The sequence below is a fragment of the Haliaeetus albicilla genome, chromosome 1, assembly GCF_947461875.1.
Source record: "Haliaeetus albicilla chromosome 1, bHalAlb1.1, whole genome shotgun sequence".
Taxonomy (NCBI): domain Eukaryota; kingdom Metazoa; phylum Chordata; class Aves; order Accipitriformes; family Accipitridae; genus Haliaeetus; species Haliaeetus albicilla.
The window spans coordinates 44,113,265-44,136,534 of record NC_091483.1 but is presented as its reverse complement, the minus strand read 5'-3'; the positions used below and the strand labels follow the sequence as shown (position 1 = coordinate 44,136,534).

At 52.4% G+C, this 23,270-nt stretch overlaps 1 protein-coding gene and 2 long non-coding RNA genes across 4 annotated transcripts; 2 read left to right on the top strand and 1 right to left on the bottom strand.

Annotated features, from left to right (window-relative positions):
- Positions 1 to 4,564: 4,564 nt before the first annotated feature.
- On the bottom strand, positions 4,565 to 14,990 carry LOC138686080 (uncharacterized). The gene is made up of 4 exons (XR_011325400.1): positions 14,155 to 14,990; positions 13,632 to 13,724; positions 8,034 to 8,410; positions 4,565 to 6,025 (listed from the first exon to the last, which is right to left on the bottom strand). It is a non-coding gene; the product is annotated as an uncharacterized lncRNA (long non-coding RNA).
- A 242-nt stretch (positions 14,991 to 15,232) lies between these two features.
- HAND2 (heart and neural crest derivatives expressed 2) lies at positions 15,233 to 17,707 on the top strand. The gene is made up of 2 exons (XM_069787115.1): positions 15,233 to 15,819; positions 16,881 to 17,707. The coding sequence occupies exons 1-2, from the start codon at positions 15,265 to 15,267 to the stop codon at positions 16,977 to 16,979; spliced, it is 654 nt and encodes a 217-aa protein (XP_069643216.1). The 5' UTR covers positions 15,233 to 15,264; the 3' UTR covers positions 16,980 to 17,707.
- Positions 17,708 to 18,121: 414 nt separating this feature from the next.
- LOC138686081 (uncharacterized) lies at positions 18,122 to 21,023 on the top strand. 2 transcript variants are annotated; one of them, XR_011325401.1, is made up of 4 exons: positions 18,122 to 18,750; positions 19,359 to 20,111; positions 20,515 to 20,640; positions 20,770 to 21,023. It is a non-coding gene; the product is annotated as an uncharacterized lncRNA (long non-coding RNA). The 2 variants fall into 2 exon arrangements; XR_011325402.1 differs by having other exon boundaries at positions 18,122 to 18,754.
- Positions 21,024 to 23,270: the final 2,247 nt, after the last annotated feature.

Below are 23,270 nucleotides of genomic sequence, written 5' to 3'. Positions count from 1 at the left end.
TTTTAAAAAACATGCAGTAGATCAGATCTATTTGACAGTCTCCCACAAAACCCTTTAAGAACATGTTTTACCATGTATCGTAGGTGAAAATTGCATATCTACCCATATCACTTTCAACCACAAAACCTTTTCCTTTCTATGCTGCCTCTCTTCTGATAGCAAATAATCACCCTAGACTGCCATACATCTCATCTAAAACTAGCAATAAAGACACAAATTACTCATCTTTCCTAGACTTCTTGCAATCTGACAAGAGATTCTTACATGTGAGGGGAAGCCCTTGCTCCTTGCACAACTATCAGTTGATCTTTTTTCTGTGAGAGAGCACCCCAGTAGAGTGTACTTCTCTCAGATCAAAGCCTGATCAAGAATTAAAATCCACAATCCCTTTTGCTAAGAATGATGGCAATTTGGTGCATTCAGAATGCTTGTTAGAAACATGAGGAGAAGGTTTGCAAAGCAAGAAGATACATCCGCTTAGAGGGTTGTGAATTTGATGTTTATTTATGCTGCCTAAAAATGTGAAGATGAGCAATGTAAGCACTCACAAATGATATTTTTCTTTCTCTACTGTATAGAAGGTTAAAGTGTAAACTATATAGAAGTTTAAAGTGTAATTGGGTGATGATTGCGTAGTGACCATGAGGATGATGTAAGGCATGTTTTGTATCTACAGATGCATGTCATGAATAACTGCAGAAGTTGCTTCCAGTATGAGGATTAAGTAAATGCTAGACTATCAAGGAGGTAGTTGCCTATTTGCAGACCAAAAATTGTTCTTGAGTTACAAATAACAGTTCTCCACTTTCAAATGTCTATCTTCTCTTTCTTTTCCATGCAATAGCAGGCAGATTGTGCATAGGAAATAACAAGACTGTCAAATTTGGGGAAGAATGGGGACAGGCTGGTATTAGCTTGGGATGCATACCTGGGTCTCCTGTTGTGTGCTGGCTGGATTTCTCAGGGCAGGTCCTTCAGCAGAGAGGAAGACTGGACTCATTGGCACAGGCTTTGTTTCCTGCCTAAGAAGCCTGTACACATGCCGTTAGTGAATCCACCAGACTTGAGATAAGTTGGTAGGGACTTGGACTAGCAACACAGAAATAAAAGGCTCCATTCTCTATTCATGGTCTCATAAACTATTAACTCCCACTTGAATTGCTCCCTTAGATTCCCACTGTAAGGTCTTCAGCTTCCTTTTGGTCTTTTTTTCTTCACTTTGTCCTGTTGTTTGTGCAGGACACCATTTTAGACACGTAGTATTTTAAGCTGAAAGGTCTCTTCCATTGGAAATTTAAATAGATTGGACTGCATGAAAACATCTTACAGCATGCACGTGTTGCGTGCTACAGGGGAGTGCGGTTTCGGTCTGAGTCCAAGCTATTAATAATGATTTGTATGGAGACTAAGTAACCGAAAAAATATTTAGGAAAAGATTTCTTAGTTCTTATAAGATTGATTCTTTGGTAGGCAACTTTCTTAGTTTATGAAGTAATTTAGAAAGTGCTGTGTTGTAAATTACGAAGTACAGTACATAGCACTCAGGCTAAAGGCAGTTTTGTTATTATGACTGCCTGAGATCTGATAAACTATTATATCTGCCTTTATAAACACTTTATTAAATATCACACTATCACAAACTCAAGAATGTTGTATAAAAGCAACTTGAGCAATTCAACATCCACTTTTTGTCATAAAAAAAAGAACTATTCACTTGATTAGTTTCTATGAAGCATAATATCTGTAAAATAAACAAGATAATCCTTGTGTAAACAGCACAGGGTACACAGAGCACAGAAATGGATAGAGAAACAAAGAACATTCTTGGCTCTAAAACATGAAAGCAAATTTCCGCTTCATTTAATCTAGTTTAATAATAGTTTTAATTGCAGTATTTTTCAGTCACTGAAAAAAAAAACTTCTCTAACTTTTTTTTTATTATTGTATCTATCCTCCTAGGTAGCATCCCCTGGACTGCAATGAATCTTTGCGTTCATGTGCCCCTTCAGACGTATCTCTAGATTTCAACAGTGGAGTTCTGCCTGGCAACTATCGTTCTACTCTTCGTATTTCAAGGAAACAAAATGTGCTTTGCCTGTCCTCAGAGTAAGCATCTAGCCTACAGTCTACTGGCAACACTCCTTACTCCATACAAGAAAAACAACCAGTGTTTCATAACCATAACTGTAAGAAATACAGATTTGTCTCATAATCAGCTGTTTCCCTTCTATATAAGCATTTCCTTCAAGTCAGATGTAATGAATGGATTTTACTTTCTTTTTCTCATTATTTTCATCCCCAGTTTTGAAGGCACAAATAGTTTACATTTCTGCAATGACTGACATCTAAAGCATTCTGTGCGAACGTTACTTAGTAAAACTCCCTGGGGCCAGCTGGAATGAAGACACCTGCCTCCACAAAGGCCATGATCCATGAGAATCCCAAGGAAGCAGAATCAGACATTTTTCAAGAGCTGGATAGTTCTCAAATGTTACTAATCCTGCCAGATCCCAATGTTTCTTTTGAACTAGAACACTAGTTAACATGGTTAAGACGTAAATACTGAAAGGAAATGACTAAATCCTGTTTTTTCCAAATTCCTATGTATACGTGTATATGTATGTGCATGTGCACATGTGTGTTTATCAACTTATATAGGATATAAACAGTATTAGAATTTAAAGTCCTGGTTTTGTCTTCTTTATAACTTCATAGCATCCACCCTACAAATAGCAGATTTCCTGTTGACAGCAACTGTGGGAAGGTGTAGTGGCAATCAGTATTTAAAATGACCTGGAGGTCTTCCAGACCACTGCAAGAGAACCTGTCTCCAAACTTTTTTACCTACAATCCAAAGGAAAGACCAATTCTTCCCAATACAGAAAAGTATTTGAATGTATTTTACTCTTTTCTAAAAGATAAATAGGCATCAAGGTATTTTTTTTACTTAGTTTACGCTAACGCCATGTTTCATCTAAGTTTCCATTTACATATCATTTCTGAAACCCCCAATTTTACCCAGTGGCGGATTTATAAGGATTCAGAGCAAGAAAAGGACTTTAACCTCCATTATTTACTTCTGGGTTGCACCGTACACACTCCTATGTCACGTAACACTTTCTTAGTCATGCACCACCTCCATGTAGTTTAGGGAAATGTCCTCCCATGGATTATCCTCCCTTTTTCTTTATTCCCATGTCAGCAGGATCAATACTTCCCATTCACAACATTTTTTTTTTCTATTTAATGTCAGCATGACAGGCAAAAGCAACTAAATGTCCCACAGACACACCACAACATTCAGTGCAACTCCACCTTTGATTGCACTTATGTCACTAGCACAGCAATCAATGCGTTAAGTGGTAGTCAACACACATAATTACTCGTTCTTGAACAGGCACACACAGCTTAGCTTCAATATAAGAAAAGCTAAGACAAGTATTGAAGTTTTTCCCAATTATTTTTATGGGGCACACAAAAGGGAGGAGGTTTCTCTCCCCTGACTTTGCAGAGGAGTTTCTAGCCCACGGTGCCTCTAATCGGGATTAGATGATAGTATCTGAAACGCAGGCAGCTGGGGCTCCACTCACCGCTCTCCCCGGTTCCAAAACTGTGTCACAGAGCTGATAACAAACATTTAAAAGCCTAACGCAGACACAAACTCATCTCTTTGGGAGCTGTCTTGGCGAGATGAGGATGAACCCTTGCCCAGTATGCAGGGCCTGATGGTCAGAGAGCAGCACACAAGAGGAATCCCACTACCTACAGAGGTATTAGCAAAGTGTTCCAAGTTGAAAGCCTTTATCCAATTCCAATTGTTCGTTGAACAACGACATTAAGGGCAGCATTGTTCCATTTGCTACTGTGTCAAACAATGCAATGACTGTTTAGAATCACATTTTGTTTCCCCGAGTAGCTGAATTTACTGTGGGAGTAGAGAAGCATTTACATCCAGAAAATCTGCATTCCTTAAAGCAGATGTTTTTAATTTTAATAACATCAGCCTATAGAAATGAATATCTGAAATATTCTGATTGCTCTGTGCGTGTTGCTGTTTAGGAGTAACACTCCATCTTGGTGGGTTTGCAGAAAAATTCGGGAGCCACCGGGAGAAATAAGCTGCTACTAACTGTGCTACCAAGAATAATGATGCATTTTTTTCTTTGAAAGCCACTTAAAAATGCCCTCCTGTGCAGAAGAACGTCATTTTCTGCACTGTAGATATGCCACATTATAGACCCATAGGAATGGAAAATTGCACATGTAAAATTGTTTGCGGTGTGTGCCTTTACTTTTCCACACATGCAGCCCAGATGTGTGCATGCACATATCATACAAAATGGGCATGTACTGTTTTTACAAGCTAGGACATATCTGTATGAGTAGTACACGAATGGAGTCACGGGCTCCAGGGTATGCAGGGCAGAGCCCCTGGCCTCCAGGTAAGCAAAGGTGTGTGTATATAAAGTACTCACTTTTCCCACTACTCTGTACTGCAGACTGCAGTCTAGTGCAGCCGTCCTTGAAGTGGCTGTAAAACAGTGCTTGCAGTGCTTTAGTGCGATAGCATAGAGCTCAGCTCAGGCTGCTTTGCTCTGTGAGCAACAGTAAAATTAGCCTGCACCGTGCTCTGCCTTCCTATGCAAGCCTGGTAATGGTATATGAGCTAGCTCGAGCATGTACAAATTGTTACCATTAACAGTAGGCGCATGCAAAATTTGAATTCATCCAAATAGGTGCCACTGTCATGAGCAGTTGGCTTACGTACCACAACTTGTACCGATGAGGTCTGTGCCTGTGAGTTTTTGTGATCTTTCTTTTTCCCATGGATATATTTTGTAGGTGGTGTTCCACACGTGATTAGGATTGACATGTCTGAACTGATCATTCCACAGCCTTTCTTAAAAAAATCGGGGCCCTGAATTCACTTGCCTGTTCTATTCAAAAAAAGCACAGGAAAAAGGCAGCGTGACTTTCATTCAGCTATATATGAGAAAAAAATTAACTAAAAGGACTTATTTTTGAAAGAATACGTTTAACTGCATACGCTACCTCTGCTTTCACAGCTGCTAGACTTCCCAGTGACCAGTCACTTAAAGAGCCATGCTGCGTGCATGTGTGTGTGCTGAGATAGGAAAAGCACTGCACTGTGAGATTATATGTGAAGCAATTGTTTCAAGCTCTGCGCTTCCAAATCACTGCAGCCCAGCAGCAAACCACCGGACCTACCAGCTATTCCCCGCTCTCTAGGTGACCTAAACCCGGATTTGGGTGCTCAGGGTAAGCAATGTCAGGACTTGAGAATAAGAAAGAACCAAAAGAAGGTATGGAGACAGATAACAAAACACGCCTAGCACCTTAGATTGCAAACATGCTTGCACTGAATAAAACAGTTTGAGGATGTATAAATGCTGTTTTACAGCGGAACGTGACTCCGAAAAAATACTTTTTCCATGAGGCGGATTTTTAAAGGTATCGAGATGCAGAGACCTGTGTATTTTGGTTTCCAAAAGTATCCAGGATTTAAATCCTCAGAGATATTTATATGCTGAACCTGCAGTTATTTCAAGGAGCGTTAGACCCTTTGCCACTTTGAAATCCTCCCCCTGAAGTACCTACCCTTATTTTAGCATGCGAATCTCTCTGAAAAACTGTCCCTGTAAAACTACAGCTGTAATTTGTCTCCACGGATGGATAAACGATCTGAAACGTTAATAGTTTTGGAGTAACTAGAAAGAAAATAGCCTAATGTGCACATTGTGAGATGGATGGTGGAGTGTTACTTCTGACTTAAACTTTTGCGTATCAGTAAACTATGAAAGGGTAGTGCCAGTGGCACCATAAATACTCGAAGCGTATCCCTGCAGTGGTCAGAGGCGGGCTCTTGTGCCAGTGCTGCTCCCGTGGAGGTCACGGGGAGTTCCGTCCTTGAACTGAGGGGGACAGAATGGGGTCTCCCCGATCGGAGGGGGCTGGAAGGTGGGATACGGGGTATTCTTTTCTATGTAGGTATCTTTCGATGTACCTGCAAAATAGGCGAGTCGTAAAACCGTTGAATCCTTGTGTTTTGCTGCTAGAGAAAATCCATAAAAAGAGATTTATTGTCATATTTCCCTTTTGCGCTGTACTGTTCCCCTCCACCATAAAATATTCTCGTCGGTTTATAGCAAAGCAAATATAGCAGCTTAGTTCATAAACGCCAGAGTTTCCCTCCGTTACACCCCGGCTTTCAGACGTAATTGAATTAGCTCCTATTTTTGTTGATAGTAGCGAGCGGATTGCTGCCCCGAGCCGCAGTGACGAGGCTTATCGAGACCTGACGTGTGCAGAGGGGTCGTTACGCAGGGACCGAGATGGACCCGCACCAGCCCGCAAGCCTGCAGGAACCCCTCCAAGCAGTTTTAACTTTTATTCTTCCTGCCGAAGATTTAAAGCGGCTTTGTGCAATAGTCAAAACAAGAACAAGCAGCTGTGGAAAATATAACAAATCGTAAGAGTGGTTTAACGGAGAGAGGGGGAGCGACGCCCGCGAAGCAGACCAACCGCTCCGGGAGCCCTGCGTGGGGACAGGCGGGACGGGACGCCTGCTGAGCCCTGACCCCGGCTTTAGGAAGCGGGGGGGGCTTGGGGGAACTCTCTTGTGCTGGAAAGCTCGTGGCTTCGGAGCAGCGCTGCAAAAACCTCAGGCGGCAGCGTTTGCAGGGGGAGATTCTGCTTTTGATTTGGATTTTTTGTTCTTTTTCTCCCGAAGACCACTTGCTAAGTGGCTCCTCCGGGCGGTCCCGCTCACCTCCCCGGCCCCGGGAAAGGTGCTGGCGAGGGAGAGGCGGGGGGGCAAGGGGGGCAAAGGGGGCAAGGAGGGCTCGCCCCAGCGGGCAGGTAACCACCAGCCGGGCCGTAATTACAAAGCAAACAAGGGTGAAATATTGGATGGGCCTCGCCCGTGACAAGATCTGCGCTTTTTGCCGCCAATTTGTTTGTGGAGCTCTATTTAAAGGCGCTTGATTGAGGAAACGTTGAAAATAGCAGTTAGGGTTTCCCTAATGAGACCTCTAGAGGAAAGCAGTGGCATTCAGGGGGCTCCGGGCGGAGGAGGAGGAGGAGGAGGAGGAGGAGGAGGAGGAGGAGGGAGGGGAAGCGCTTAACCCTTTCCAGCCGCCCCCAGCCCTGCGGGGCTCCTCCCGGGCGCGGCACCGCCCGCAGGGCGCCGCCGGGGCCGCCGGGGGGCACCGGGGCCGCCCGCCCCCCGGGAGTCGCGGCGGGCAGCGGGGGCTAGCGGGGGCCAGCCCGCCTCCTCCCCCTCGGCCTTTAGCATTTCGACCCCCGGCCAGCGGGAGGGGCGGCGGCGGGCCCCGCCGAGGGCAGTGCCGGGGCAGGGCTGAGCATCCTCGGCCTCTGCCGGCGGGGGCGGCCGGTGCCCCCGGGCGTGCGCCCCGGCAGGACTGCGGCGTCGGGCTCTGCCCCCCCGCCGCCCCTTGATTTACTGAGTCGGCTCGTCGGGTGGCTACGGGCTAATGCTTCGACCCAGCAGCTCAAGGGCGGGCGGAAAAAAAAAAGGAGGGAGGGGGAGCCCTTAGAAATGCCGAAAAGACCGGGAATGTAGCGAACAAGATGTGTCCCATCAATGTGCCCTGAACGAGATGTGTCCCATCAGTGTGCCCTGCGCTGGGGCCTTGTGACACTCTCGTCCGTGTATTCATTGCTCCCTGGTCCCCGGCTGTGTGAGCCTGCCCTGGCACTCGTTCCCGCAACCTCCCGTAGGCTTACGTGCTCAATTAGCGCCTGTCTGAATCCCGTATGAAATACAAAGGAGAGCTTTGGTAAAACGCATGTTGATACCATTCTGAAAGGTGCTAATGCCTGTGTAAGGGAGTGTGGGCTGCGGTCCTCTTTCAGGACTCTTCCTCGAAGCGCTGACACTTGAACGGTATTGAAATCTCCCGGCTCTCGATTTTAGGAATCAACTTTAGTTCCGAAAACCGGGGCTCGCTTTCGCTCTTTTGCCTGCAGCCCGCAGGGCCCTCGGCTCTCACCTAGGGCATGTCTGCCCGCTCCTCTCCCGGCCACCGCACCAGCTCCTGCACACACATCATCGTCCGCCTTTCTGTCGTATACGTGTGTCTATGTATGTATAGATACAGATATACACACCTGGACGGAGATCAAAATAATCTTTTGGAGAATATCTAATAAAAAGGGAGCATCCCCTCTTCCTCGAGGGAAGAAAAAATGAAAAGCAGAAACACAAAGTGTTAACTTAGTAAAATATGTTCTGTGCCGTGATGTAAAATATTTATTTTTTTGTTGTCGCATTTGCACCCGACGTTTTGGCCACGGTTCCGTTTCCCTGCAGGTATGAGGAGGTACATGACGCTCGGTTCTCCATTTTTCGGCTTCTTCAGTTACTTTCCTGAAAAGAAGAGTAATGACAGTTGGGGTTTTTTTGGTCTTGTTGGGGTTTTTTTGGTTTGTTGTTGGTTTGCTTTTTTTTTTTTTTTTTTTTTTGGCCGGCTAAAGCAAAGCAAATAAACATTTTGCGTATCCACGGACCGGTTGTATCATCTGTAAGGACAAATTACAGTACGGCCGCGCATTTCTAGTAAAGCCTCCTCCCTTCTGTTTACGTTATGCCATTTCTGTTTGTAATTATTTTTATTTTAATTTTATGTCATTTTTAACAGAAGCCAGACCGTTTTTCCCCTCGTATTTTGTACACAATGCTCTCTGTCTCGATAAGACCTTCTTTCCTATCTTTTCGGTTTTTCTTTCAAAAATGTTTATAGTTCCCCACGAGCAATTCTCCAATATTCCTCGCTTGTATTTTAAGGACTTGTCCCTGCCTTGCTTTATTTGTTTGTGTGAAATTTAGTTTGAAAGGAGATCAGAGAGAGCAGGAGGGGTTTGTAATAAGAGAATGACCAAGTGACCTAAAGGCTGATTATATGTCATTAACTGGAGACTTGGTGTATCCAAATTACCAAAAAGACCTCACTCAGCCAGATCAATTACACCGAGATACGCATACAGGAATTGAGGTACGGGCTGATGCTTCTAACAAGTGTGCAGCCGACATTTGCAGGAGTCAGCTGCTGAGGTTTAAGACGAGCCCCGGTGCTTCAGCCGGTCCCGGGCAAGCGGGAGCGGGGTGCGGTGCGGCAGGTACACGGCGCGGGGGGGCACCGGCAGGACGACACCGACATTTGGGGGCGTGCAGTCAGGGCGAAATTGCAGTTAATTGTCACTGCTCCAGAGGGATTTTTTTTTTTTTTTAAGCCAGGCGAGGTTACCTTTGATCTGTGAACGCTGCTTAAACCCCAGCCTCGTTAAATGGAGACTTTCCATGAAGAATGGCGATAGAAGTGTTGATTTTTGTCAGCCTAAACCCCAAACGATGCCAGCCTAACCTCTGCTTCCTCCAACGCCTGAACCTCAGATGCTGGACGACAGAATATTTATTCATGAAGGCAATTAGACTGGCGAGCAATTTCATCAGCGCCGAGCCCAAGAGCGGCTTAAGATGCTCCTTCCCAGGAATGCAAACAACATTACGTGACAAAAACGTGTGCGTGTCTGTGTACGTCCTTGTGCGTGTTGATACGTGTGTACATATAGGATACATATGTGACAAACCCAATAAACAGAGACACGCTGTGCCTTCACTGCAGATTTTTATAAGGTCTTTATGATTGTTCTTCTGACAGAGAAGGGGTCTTGATTGGCGTTCCTTGTGTTTTTCTTTTCTTTCTGTGATTCCTGCCTAGGGTCTAAATGCAACTCTGGATCCTCGGTCACAAATATAAGCAGTCCTCGAATAATTGCTTACACATGCAGTGGTAAAACGCGTAGGGTCCCGCGCTTACCGCCAATCATTGCGACTTACAAAATGGTCAGTGTCTCGGGTTTTCCTCGTCCCTGCTCTTTTTTTTTTTTTTTCTTTTTGTATACACAACGGCTGCGAGATTATCATGCCTGAAATATGTGGGCGTTCATTACCGATAATAGTAACGTAAACCAGGGTTCCTCCACCTCCAACGGCAGCAATTAATTCGGGCCTGCTGGGCCCGATTCTGCCCTCTGCCCTGGGCGTTGAAGCCCAGGTTGTGTGAGCGTAACGGAGGGTATAAGCAGGCCCATTAGGCACAAGTCCTTTTCATTAACCCGCGCTGACAGGTTGACCTTCAAATGATATTTCTCCGGCGCCTATCCACAAAAATCCGTTTTCTTGCGGGTTTACGTTCTTCTGTGAACTCCTCAGCGATGGCCTCGGGACAGGCTGCGTCGCGTCCCTGGGACACGGGCTGCTTCGGCGTCCCCGAATCCGTCCGAGAGCGATACCCCTTTTCTGCTACGTTTGGTCCCGGGTCAATGACATCACGCACTCTATAAATTCAAACGCGTCTCGACTTTTCAAGCCGTGCACCGGGCGGTTGAGCGATGTGGTAGGCAGCCGGGCGGGAGGAGGACGGGGAGGCAGCCTGCAGCCCCCGGCCCCGCACCCCCGGGACTTTCGGAGCTGCCGGGGAGGGAAGCCGTCGAGGGGACCGCCCGGCCAGGGCTGAGCCTCAGCTGCGAGGGGTGCCCGTGGGCTCCTTTTGCGGTCGGGCTGTTTGCTTTAATGGAAACTAGAAGGCAGGAGGGAGGACGCGGGCGCTGCCGGGCTCCGGTAGCGGGCACCGCAGCTCCGGCGCGGCGCCCGCCGCCGCCTGCCCTGCCCTGCGCCGGCCGGCTTGGCGACCCCCAGAATCGCCCCGCCGGTATCGGAGGCTCCTGGAAAAGAAGGGGAGCAAACGAGTGAGACGCTCGCTGCTCAGGCACCGGCCAGGCGCTCTCATGCCCCTGGCCTGCTCATTAAAAGGCCCGGCCCGGAGTGCCTGCAGCTCTCGCAGCCAGCCAGCCCGACGGTCCCCAGCAGATGTGCGTTTCCGACCACCCAGCGTCGGCACCTCTTCCCCGTTTCCATGCGGTTTCCACCGGCTCGGAAAAATTAGCTTAATTTGCAGTTTAGCCTAATTCACGCGAGCCTGGGCTGGGGACGGGAGGGGGGTGGGAGCACAGCTCTATTGTTTTGTTATCCCCCATCCCACCCTACCCTTGGCCCGGAGGACAGAAGGGACCCGGCGATAAGCGGCCCGGTGGCGGCCGAGCGCCGGGCCAGGGCAGCCGGGTGGCCCCGGCGGCGCGACCGGGGCCGGACCCGCTGAGCGGGCGCCCTGCCCGCCGCCCCCCGCCGCCGCCCCTCTCCCGGGGCTCCTGCCTCCCGCTCCCCGGGAGCCGCGGGGCACCCACCGGCGGCGAGGGCAGCCCCTTCCTCCCGCTCAGCGCCGCGGAGGGCTGTCGTGCTGGAGAGGCAACGACCGCGGGGCAAAAGCAACGATACAGCCCCCTACCCCCCCAAAAAAAATCAAATTAAAAAAAAAAAAAGAGCGGGGGCGGCGGGTTGGGGGGGGGGGGGGGGGGAGGGAAAACCAGCCTCGGCAGAGTCGCCACCAAAATTTCTTAATTGCAGCGAACTAGGAAAGTCCTGTCTGGCAGCAGAGCCCAGCTAAATCGCCGCCTAACATGCAACCATTTTGGCAGGGAAATAAGTGACATAAGGCTAGAGGTTTTTTCTTTTTTTCTTTTTTTTTTAATAAGCGAATGATTTGTGCGTGAAAAAATAAAATCTAATCAAATCACTGAATGGAAGCTCTGCAAAACGCTGGTGCTTTTTAGCGGACTCGAAGCCTAGTCTTGGGAAAGGTACTTTGGGCTGCAGCAGTTTCCAATGCGCTGATCAAACAGAAAAGGCTGTAACCCCGGCTCGGGCAGCCTGAGTAGTTGAAAGCTGAGGGAGGACACAAGAGCTGCATTTGCTCTAAAACTCGCTTTATAAAACGCATAAACAACTGCTGGGGGATAGGAGGGAAAAATACATATAGAAGATCCTGCTGGGTGCTTTATCTAGAGACCCTCTTTCTGCAAAGTTAATTAAGCAATAAGGATGCTAGCTTTGGAGACTGGTGTTCTGACCGGTATCTCCCGTGTCTTTTATTACTTTTTCTCTGCCTCATGTTTTCCGTTTCCTTCATCATTGGAGATGTTATCGGAGTGACCGTAGTGGCTTGCCCCAGAGACTGTCACAGTTGCAGTCCAGCCTGCAGTATATTGGAAAGCTCCTACACAAATAAGGAGAGCGCAAAGAAACACGACCCTGTTTGCAAGCCAGTGTACCGTTCTGGCCTTGACAATGCCCGCTTCTTCTTCGCAGTAAGGAAAACATCGCAGCGAAATAAGACTGGAGAACCGCCGCAGAAGCTGGGTGGATTTCCCGGCTGCGCCCTGCAGCCAGGGCATCCCGAGCGGCAGGGGAACGCTGCCCGGCCCCTCCGGGGCTCTGCCTGCACTGTGTGCCCACGGCCTTTCCTAGATTTAAAAATCCGCACCGTATGTCCTTAGGATAATACAATATACACGTGTGTGCGCCTGCATCTCCAGATGCAGGTATCCATCAGTCAGTTACAAGCATGTGGGTGTACGTATAAGACGTACGTGTATATACATCAGTTCTACATCTGGACTAGTTTTTCACTTTCGTACTCAGTTTACACCCAGACGCACACGCATATGTGTATGTACTTCTATAAATGTACGTCTGCGTTTCTGTGCTCTGTGCACGTCCCCCGCCGGGTCCAGCTCTGCGCTCCCCGTCCCGCCGAACCGCGGGGCCGGCGCCCGGCTTCCCTTTCGGCATTTCCCCGCCGAGGCCAGCTCCCCGGTACCGCCGCGGGCTGCTCCTCGGCGGGCGCCCTCGTCGGCGGAGACTGTCCCCTCCCCGCAGAGCTTTCCCCGCCGAGAGCCCGCAGACCCACCCGCAAAGCCTCCCCAATGCCCCCCGTGTCCCGGCGGCACCGCCGAGGACGAGCCACCGGCAGCCCCCCTTCGCGCCGGCACCGCTCGGGCTCGGCTCGGCTCCTCTCCCCAGGCGCCGAGTGGGTTCCCCACAGAGAAGCTTTTTCGCCCTCTTTCCCCCCCCACTCCCACCCCCACCGCCCCCCAGCGCTTCCCCCCAAGGCATCCCCACCGCCTCTGCAGTGGGGCCGGAGAGGGCACTGAGCTGCTGCAGATACCGGACTTGCGGTTCTGGCTGCCTCCTTTCGCAGACTCCTCCATCTCTATCTTTCTCTTTCTTTAATTTATGACCTCTCAGCTCCTGTTGACACAGTTTTCCACACTGCCTATATTGTAGGATTGCTTTGTAATATACGCCGAATCAGCCTAGCCGTCAGCCAACACACATAAGGGTGGGTATTTGATATTTCGCAGCTATTTAGTAATGCTCGGCTCCATCTGAAGATGACAACAATTCGCCTCGCCTCCAAGTTATCCATGAATTACAGCTTGAGATCCATTTTCCTTTTGTAACGTCTTCAAGCTTACCAAAGCAAGACACCTAAATAGCTCCGGGAGATTTCCTCCTGGCCTGGCCGTTAAACAGACATTTAACTATTCCCTTTCGATAACTAAACCTGCTTTCCGCAGATGCTGGTCTTTTTTATTGCAGAAGCAGGAATGCGGCGAAATATTTATATATTTGTTAGTAAAAGCTAGAAAATAAGCTCTGAACATGCTGTAAAAAATATTCGGTTACTTACCGATCCGACCAGTTAAACACGCATGAAACTGATTTCAGGAGCGCAAGTCATTCGGGCGAGCACTGGCCGAGGTAGGCGTAGGCAGGCAGCAAGCTGGAAAAGAATCAGTGAGAGTCGGGTTTACTGTTAGTGTCTCAGAGCAATTCTTTCCGGAAGAAAATACCGTGCCTGGCCGAACCCCGAGCTCTCCGCTGCCTCGGTTAAGCCGGCAGCCGCGAAGCCGGAGCCAGCCTTCGCTAACTCGGACCGCAAGCCGGGTGACAGACAAGGCGGAGTAACTTCGTCTCCCTCCTCACGGGAGCTACTGAGCCCTTGGTGGATATTAACCAGCAGTAAAAAATATAAGCCGGAGCGCTGCTGGGGCACGCCTGTCACAACCGGGCAATCGATAAAGTGCCCCCCGAAGCCGGTTTTGTTTGTTCCCCTACCGGACCGGCACCAAGCGCTTGGCAAAAGCGACCTGGGCGCGCATCGAGCTCTCGCACAGATTTTTGCCGAGAAGTTCCCCGGATCCATACTGTACCTGGTTGGGGATTATCCGATATTTAAGTTTTAATGAGTTTGTTGGTTTTTTGATTGTCGGTTGTTGGTTGTTTGGGTTTGGTTTTTTGGTTTTGTTTGGTTTTGGTTTTTTTTAACGCAGATTTTACAGTAAGGCATCTGCTGAACACTTGCATTAACCTCTGCCTCCATGATAATTTTTCCCCCCTTGTTTTAATTACATTATGGATGCGGAGGGGCAGCCAATCCTAAAAGAGGAGCTCGGCAATTAGCAGGGCGAACATCAAAAAGTTTTATTGCGGAGGGCGGCGGGCCCCGCCCCCGCCGCCAGCCATTGGCGGCCGCCCCTTCTGACGACATATATTAACCCGAGCGGCCCTAAACATGTAGCTGTACATGGAGATCGTGCCGGGGAGCCCTGCCAGTGCCCCGCGCCGCGCCGAGCCCCGCCGCCGCCGCCCGCCGCCGCCGCGCCCGGCCGAGCGGCGCGGATGCCCCAGAGGAGCGCTGGGGCGCTGACCCCCGCGGCGCGGCGGGCAGGGATGCTTGCGCCCGCCCGGCACTGACGGCCCCCGCCGCCGCCGCCGCCGCCGCCGCCGCCGCCGCCGCCGCGCAGGGCAGAGGGGAGCGCCGCCCGCCCGCCCGCCCCGAGCCGAGCCGAGCCGGGGGCGCATGGAGGGGGGCCGCGTGTAAGTACCAGCCGGCCGGGCCGCGGCGGACTTGGCGAGAGCGGAGGGAAGCAAGAGGCGAGGAAGATCCCGGGCTAGGAAGCCAAGCCATTTTGTTTTGGTCGACTTCTCTCCATAGCCTTTTTTTTTTTTTTTTTTTTTCTGTGCGCGCTTCCTCGAAGACCCGGCCCCGGGCGAGGAGGAGGAGGAGGAGGAGGAGGAGGAGGTGGAGGCACAACGCATGAGCGGCGGCGGCGGCGCCTGGGGAGGGGGGATCGCTCGGGCACCCGCGGGGACTCTGCAGCAGCGCCCTATGGAGAGGCAGCGGGCAGCGGGGCAGTGCTGAGGGGTGAGCGGCGGGCAGCATCTCCCGCCGGTGCGGCGGGGGGTGGGGGGCGGGCGGGGAGGGGAAACCTTTGTTTTGGGGCCCGGGGGGGCGGGGTGGGGTCCGCTAGGGAGCGGGGATGAGTCTAGTGGGCGGCTTCCCCCACCACCCGGTGGTGCACCATGAGGGCTACCCTTTCGCCGCCGCCGCCGCCGCCGCCGCCGCCGCCGCCACCCGCTGCGGCCACGAGGAGAACCCCTACTTCCACGGCTGGCTCATCAGCAGCCACCCGGAGATGTCCCCCCCCGACTACAGCATGGCTCTGTCCTACAGCCCCGAGTACGCCAACGGGGCGCCGGGCATGGACCACTCCCATTACGGGGGGGTGCCGCCCGGGAACGGCCCGCCCGGGCTCGGGGGGCCCCGGCCGGTGAAGCGCAGGGGCACGGCGAACCGCAAGGAGCGGCGCAGGACTCAGAGCATCAACAGCGCCTTCGCGGAGCTGCGGGAGTGCATCCCCAACGTGCCCGCCGACACCAAGCTCTCCAAGATCAAAACCCTCCGCCTGGCCACCAGCTACATCGCCTACCTCATGGACCTGCTGGCCAAGGACGACCAGAACGGGGAGGCGGAGGCCTTCAAGGCAGAGATCAAGAAGACAGACGTGAAGGAGGAGAAGAGGAAGAAAGAGCTGGTCAGTGCTCCGGGACGCGACGGGGCGGGACGGGACGGGACGGGGCGGGGGGGCGGCGGAGAGGAGGCTGCTCGGCCGCCCGCCGGCGCCCCATGCCCGCGCACACGGCGCTCGGCTGGGTCGGCTCGCCGGGCGATGACCGGGGGGACACCTCGGTCGCGCCCGTCCCCGGCCGTCCCTGCGGGCCGAGAGCGGGGCAGGGCCCGGCCGCGGGCGGCCGTCGGCGCCCGAAGGCTCTCGCAGAGCGCCCGGCTGCGGCCCGGCGGCCGCGGGCAGCGGCGGGGGAAACGCCGCCGCCCCAGGGACCCCCGGAGGGGGCCGTGCCCGGGCTACGGCTTGTCCCGGATCCCAGACCGCGATCCCGCCGGAGACAAGCCTCCGCTCGCTTAAATAAAAGGCTAGAGGCGCGACTACCTGCTAAGCCCAGCCCGGCTGTAAACCCTCGCAAGCCCGAGGTTCGCAGCGCGGGGCTGCGCTGCCCTGCCCTGCCCTGCCCTGCCCTGCCCGGGCGCTCTGCGCTGGAGCTCTTCCCGCTTTTAACGGGGGGGAGGCTCGGCTTTGACGAGGCGGCGCAAGCCCCGCTTCGCGTAGGCCCCGCGGCACGCCCGGGCCGTAGATACTCTCGCAGATTTCGGTGGCCGCAGGCCCGATGTTTTGCCCCGGTACGCGCCTGTGGAGCCCGGGAGGGGATGCTTTAGCGCGGCCCTTACCGTAATGCCCATCTCCCCGCAGAGGGTTGGCGCCGCTCAGCCCCCAGCCCCGCTCCCCGTGCCTCTGAGCGCCGGGGTCCGGCCCCGGCAAGGCGGCCGCGCTGGCGCGGAGCGGGGCTCGGCCTCCGCCGGGGATGGCGGAGGCTTCGTCCGCGGCGAGACCCCGCGGAGGCCGGCCCACTTTGTCCCGGCAGGCCTCGCCGGGAGCCCGTGTCTCCTCGTAGGTTTCCCTCTCGGGGCAGGGCAGAGGCGGCCTGGAACGGGGAGGAATATCTCTAACCTTTTTTTCTCCTCTCCCCCTTCCTTTTCTCTCTCTCTCTCTTTCTCTTCCGTCGCATCCTGTCTCCCCAGAACGAAATCTTGAAAAGCACAGTTAGCAGCAACGATAAGAAAACCAAAGGGAGGACTGGCTGGCCGCAGCATGTCTGGGCTTTGGAGCTCAAGCAGTGAGCACGGCAGGACTGGAGGAGCCGTCCTCTCAGTCTCGGTAGTGAGCTCTCCTCTGAGGACTCTTTGTATTTGGAATCGTCCGGTTTATTTATGTGCAATTTCTTCCCCCACCCCCCCCAAAATGTGGATATTTGAAGGAGAGGGAAAAAGCATTCCATATATGAAGAGGAAACTCCAGCTTGGTAAGGGGTAATGTCTCTAATAGTTTCGTGAATGTTACTTGCTCTGTATAAAACACACGGGGAAAACAGAACCATAGAAAAGGGAAAAAAAAAAAAAAAGAAAAAAAATCCCTCCCTGGCATTAGTGTGTATGTGAAGTGTATCTTTAATACTTGGCCTTTTGGATATAAATATTCATGGGATTATAAAGTTATATTTCAACAGAAGCAGTTGCACCAATGTTTCGGTTGACTCGGTATTTAGTGTTGTAATTTTGTTGTGGTCGTTCAGTATTTGAAGATGTTTTCAACAGTTATCGGTTATGTGCACTTCCGTCCGTAAGGGAAAAAGTGGAATCTAATTAATATTGAAGGTGTAAACGTTGTAAGTACTCAATAAACCACTGTGTGTGTTTTTTACAAAACAAAAAAAAAAAAGAAAAAGGAAAAAAAGAAAACCCAAATCTTTTTATGTTTTATACCTCAAAATGTTTTGAATAACAGCGTTGTTTATGGCTTTTTTTCATAATATTTAAAATATTCGGAAGTAAACTAAATTATAAAGATGGCTCCTAAGTTTATTTTTAAACAAGTGACCGAGCGAAAGGAGGGGTAGAGGGAGGGAGGGATCTCGCCAGCCCCGTGAGTGTTGAACAGAAACCGGCAGTTCAGCCGAACAGGAATTCCTTGTGGTGGTGTTCTCCATGCAGGAGACCTCCTGCTAGCGGGAAGCGGACAAGGCTGCGAACCCCGGGCGGCTCGGGCCTGGCAGGGGTGCGCGGTTTTCGTGCCGCCGGAGCCCGGGCGGCGGCGGTGCCAGGCGCTGGCGAGAGCCGAGCCCGGAGCGGGGCCGGGCGGCGGGGGCGGCCCCGCGGGGGCGGCTTCCCCGGAGGGGTGCCGGGGGCAGGCGAGGGAGGCCGGAGGGCTGTGCTCGGAGTGATTATGTAGCAGGTAATTTTACGTCAGGGAAGAAAGAGCGAACAAGGCGAGGGATTTGCGGGGGGGCAGGGATATGTAAGATTTACAATGAGCTACGGTGAACTTAATATTAACTTTGCGGTTCCCAAAACTCTCCTGGGTTGCACGTTTCCAGTCCGCCACGGCGAGCGTTATTTTCTGTAACCTTTTTTTCTGACTGCAGGCTGCAGCAGCCCGTGCTCTGGCTCTCTTTTAGGACGTTCATCTGCTCCCCCAGCATGATCTCTCTTCCCTTGTAACTGCGCAGTTATCTCTCGCCTCGTCTGCCGGCTCCTTTACAAGGGTCCCGGTGCCAGGCGGGTGGCTTTTCTGCTCCCCGGTGCTGGGGCGAACTGCAGACATTCAGGGCTGGGAAATGCGTGGCATCCCTCTGTACCGTAGGCAGGCGAGGAAAAAAGTTAAAGCTTTTTACATAAAGAGTCCGCTCTAGGTGTTTTTGGCAATTCCCGGGGAAGCGCAAGGTTTCCCACCTTTTCCATAATAGAATTCGGGTTCGTATTTTAAACCCTTACTTAAATCATCTCAACTTAAACCAAGCTGGCTCTCTCTCCAGGTCCAGGGCCGCATTACCTGCCTGCCTTCCCCTGCCGCCGCGCCTAAGGAAGTGGCTCCCGAGGAGACCCGGCACGGAGCGTAGGTAGATGTGCAATTGCCCATAAAAAGATAAGGGAGCCCCTGCGCCGTTTCGCCGCCCCTGCTGACAGTGGGGAGGTTGCGGGGTTACAACAACCAGACAAAAGTGATGTGCCCTCCCTCCCGTCGGGTCAGGCAGCCCGGCTCTGCGCTCCGGCGTGGGTCTGTGTTTACAGACACTTGCCTTTGTTTATAACACTTGGAGAGAAGAATCTCCCCCCCCGCCTTGTTTGCTTTTCCTTGCCTGTTAGTTGCCCAGCTGATAAACTGGAGCATCTCGCACTCCCTCTGCTTGCCCGTACTTTTTTTTTTTTCACGGCAAGCAAAAAAAAAAAGGCGGGGGGGGGGGGGGGTGGCTGCGAGGGCTGCAGTGCAGCACGTCCCGGGCAGCCTCCCTGCAGATGCTGTGTCTTTCTTTGACCGAGTCGCCGGGCTGCAGCTCCCCCGGGGGATGCGTGGCGGGGCGGGGGGAGGCGGCGGGAGGCTCCGCACCCCACGCCCCACCGCGGCGCGGAGCCTCCCGCCGCCCCCCCCCCGCCGCCTGGAGAATCCCCTCTCCGAAATTTCCCCATCAATAATTTTCCATTTTTGAAACGTTTATTTCTCAGAACCGGGAGCTCCTCTGGATCCGCTAAGGAGGATCTCTTTTAATTGCTCGCTAATGAGGATGTTGCCATTTTCTCAGGAGCAGTCATTCCCGCAGCTAAATCACAAGAGCCCTAGACAGGCCGGAGCCGACAAAAATGTAGGTTTTGACGTTAAAAGCTAAATGGGGAAGCAGAAGGTAAATTGATGGTAGATGGGGATGTCAGTGCTCTGGCCCCAGCTCTCCGCCAGTGGAGCCCGGGCCTGATAACAGCGGAGGGCTGCGCCCGCACCCTGCCCGCACCTGGGGGCATCGCCGCCCCGGCGGCCTGCCCGTTAATTCCTGGGGGCCAAAGCCTTTGGGGGAGCTTTTTCAGAGGTAAAAGGCACTTAGGAAGAGGGATGGTAGCCTGCCCCCCTCGGCAGCATTTCTCTGCGCTGTGCGGGTGGGGGGAAGGAAGAAAGAGAGGAGGGACGGGGGGCCGGTGCAGCGCAGCCGGGTCCTTGAAACCCCTGTCCCCGCAGACGGGCTTATGGAGCCAATTTCCTCGGATTTTAGCCAGTCGCCTCTTTTCATGGCTGGGGGAGTGAGAGCCTTCGCTCTGCCTCAAGAGAAAATAACATTTTGATATTTTTTTTTTCTTCCCCTCGAAGAGACACAGCAGCAAACCTCCCCCGGGTGGTGAGTGTCCCGCTTCCCCTGCCCTCCCAGGAAGGCTCCCCGGCATGGGAGCCCGGCCCCACGCCCGAAAACAGCGCGGCCGCTCTCCCCGCAGGTCCCCCGAGGTCCCCGGTTTAGGCAAAAAAGCAGCCCGGTTTTTTAGAGTTGGTCGGGTTTTGGGGGAGCGGGGAGGCAGCGAGGGGCCGGCCCGCTGGCCCGCCGCCGGCAGCGAGCGCCAGGCGGCCGCTGGCGGCACTGGGTTTTGGGGGGCTCCCTGCAACGTGCGGGACCCCCAGCCTTGCCCCTACTTTTGGGCTTGTGTTGCGTGCCCTCGTTGCTATCGGACGCGCATGGCATGCCTGCATTCCTGCAGGCCGGGCAGATGAACGGTGGTGGGGCTTTTTTTCTTCGTTTTGCTTTGTGTTGTGCGCTTTTTTCACCCCTTCCTTCCCAGGAGCTCTTCTCCGCGCCAAAAGATTATTGCAATAATTAGTGCTAATTTGCTATCCTTGTCAAAGAGGTGTAACGGGGCCTCTCCGGCCAAGCCGCAGACACTCCTAGAACAAGCGCCGAGACGTCCACGGGCAACTCTAAGCATATAAACACGGCCAGGGGATGCCATGGAGACAACGTGAGCTTGAAAGGTGGGCGGGGGGCGGGAGGAGGTTAATAATAAAACGTCTAAGCAAAATATCCTCCTTTTGCGCTTGGAAACCTAACCTTAATCCTCCTTTTTCACACGTACTCGCCCGGCGACTCACAAATGCGCGCAGGAGAAACCTCCAAGTAGCGATGGGAAGGAAACGCATTCCGCACGCCTGCAAACATAATCCCCTCTGCTGTAACAAGGGGCTTATCAATGTTTTATATATTTTTAATTTGGGATTATTTTTTTTTTTTTGCGGGCCATGAAATATGTGCCTTCACAAACGAGCTCCGATCTTTTCTATTTCTAATTGGCCAATTACTGTTCAGCTGTTTCAGCTCGTCCCGTACAATGGAGATTAAAGCAGAGTTGTTATCTGAATTATATATTCACATAAATTCTAGCAAAGCCGGGAAATGCGCGGGGCCAACACCTCTCTGGGAATCCCTGTGCCCCCCTCTCCCCCTTCCAAACCAGCGTGGTGTGTGTCTCCCTCTTGCCCAGCTCCCCCCCCCCCGGTTTTCCTCTAGAAATGTCGTTGCTTTGATGATCCGATTGTAGAGCATTGATTACAAATTTATTCTCAGACACTATATAAGTCTTTATATCTGCTATTAGAGACATCTGGGAATGATTAGAGCCCTCCCTCCCCCGGCTCTGCTCCCTCTATCTTGCAGCGAGGAGCTAGAGACATGTTGACGTCAGATCAGACGGCTAGGAGCCATCCTGCTCTCCACTTGGGTGTAATCACGGCGGCGCTTTCCAAGCTCCAGCCCGGGCCGCGGCCGCCAGCTGGGATGCGGGTGCGGCGGGACGCGGGGCTCCCGCCCCCGGGGCTCCTCGGCACATCTCGATTTTGAGCCCCCGGAGGCTCCGGCTCTTCTGGAGTTTGCCGCCGAAGTTGTTTGTTTATTTGTCTGTTTGGGATTTTGAGAAAGCAAAAGGGGTGCATTCCGCGGGCGGTGCTCCCCCCCCCCCCGCCTCCGCTCCCGCCCAGCCCCCGGCCCAGCGCTTGCTTTATCTCAGCCCGATTTCTGCCGGCGCATTCGCTCACAGCTCTGTCTTCCAAAATAAATATCGAGCCAGGCAGATTTCCACCTTATGTCTTGGCAGGGAGAAATTAGCCAAGCAAAGTGCAACGCTTACGCGCGGGCAATCGCCGGCGCGCTGACACCCCGCTATCCAAAGTGGTAGTCAGGTTTACAACCAGGCGGGAGAGCTGGAGGCTGCAGTAAAACGAGACGATTCCCTACCCAAACGGCAGTGCTGCTGGCGAGGAGATGGCTTTGCACCTGCTATTAAATCCTAATGAATCGCCTCTAATTGAGAGCTGGGGCTGGCTGACGGTAACGCTCGACAGCCAGCATGGTAGCCCCGGCTCAGCGGGACCCAAGACTGCGTTTGCCACGCTTACTTTCACAAACTTTTTACTTTATGATTTTGTACGCTTCGTACCACTGGTTTGGTTTTTGGTGGGTTTTCTTTTTTTTTTTTTTCCCCCGAGGAGAAAAAAAATAATAATTGAATAAATACAACTTGAGCCTCCGCCGGCTGTTCGCAAAGTCTTGGACGGCTGACACTTGTCCAGCTGTACGTTACAATCAGTGCTGCTACCAGGAAAGGGGGGTGGATGAGAAAGCAGTTGATCTCGTCTCCAGAGGAAAGAGATAATGTTAGACTATTTGTATGAAGGATTAAATTCTCGGGGTAAAATACGCTTGCCAGGAGGGGAAAAAAAAAAAAGCCTCGCCTAAAAATAAATAAAAAAATACGTTTCCACTTCTTTGTTCCAGCAGAATACAATAAAATAAACCCTCTAAGATACCGCAACGCTCCGCTGTGTCTATCTGTAATCTCGAAAGGAAAAGGAACATTTCCTTTCTGAATCAGTGCAAACGGTATGCTGTGAGCTCGGCTTCCCACCACAGCCACCAACCCCAGGGCTCGGGAGGGTGGGGGTGGGGGGTGAAGCGTAGGAAAATAAAAGGAAGTAAAAGTAAAGGGAGAAAAAAAAAAATCACCCCGTGAAACAAACCCGAACCGAAAAAAATCCCAGTAAATCCCACCGCTGGGCTTTACGGGAGCCCCCTGACCGGTGACGGCTCTTCTGCAGGGCTGAGGCTGTCCCCCCGGCACCTCTCCCCGGGGGGAGCGGGGGGAGCCCCTGGCCCTCAGGCTGCAGCCGCCGGGTCGGCCGGGCCCCGGCGCGGAGCGGGCCGGGTCCTGCGGGCCCCCCTGGGGAGGGCGCAGGGGTCTGCGAGCCCGGGGGCTACGTACGGCTGGAGCCGGGAGCGGGGCTCTGGGAACAGCAGTAATGTATTAGGGAAACAATGGGGCTCGGCGCGCCCGCTTCTCGGAGCCGTTCATTTGCTAACCGTGAGGGCCGTTCAAAGCAGGAACGAGCCCCTGCGTTGCCCAAAGTACTGGGGAGAAAAATGTAAAATTATATTTTAATGTATAGCAGTAGAGTCGTTTTCCCGGCCACGTATATTGAACAAACATGTGGGGATAATAGAGAGGACGATTCTCCTATAGGGGTCTCTATTTGCATGCCATATGTGGCCATAGGCTGAAACAGCTGCGTATAATGAACTTTTAAAAAAGCTAAAGACGCATGCCAACCCATAG

What these genes read in the sequence shown, in the direction of transcription:
- HAND2 (XM_069787115.1), top strand. Translation starts at nt 15,265, where the DNA reads ATGAGTCTAGTGGGCGGCTTCCCCCACCACCCGGTGGTGCACCATGAG. An exon ending in AGAAGAGGAAGAAAGAGCTG is followed by an intron (nt 15,820 to 16,880) that starts GTCAGTGCTCCG and finishes CTGTCTCCCCAG; the next exon opens with AACGAAATCTTGAAAAGCAC.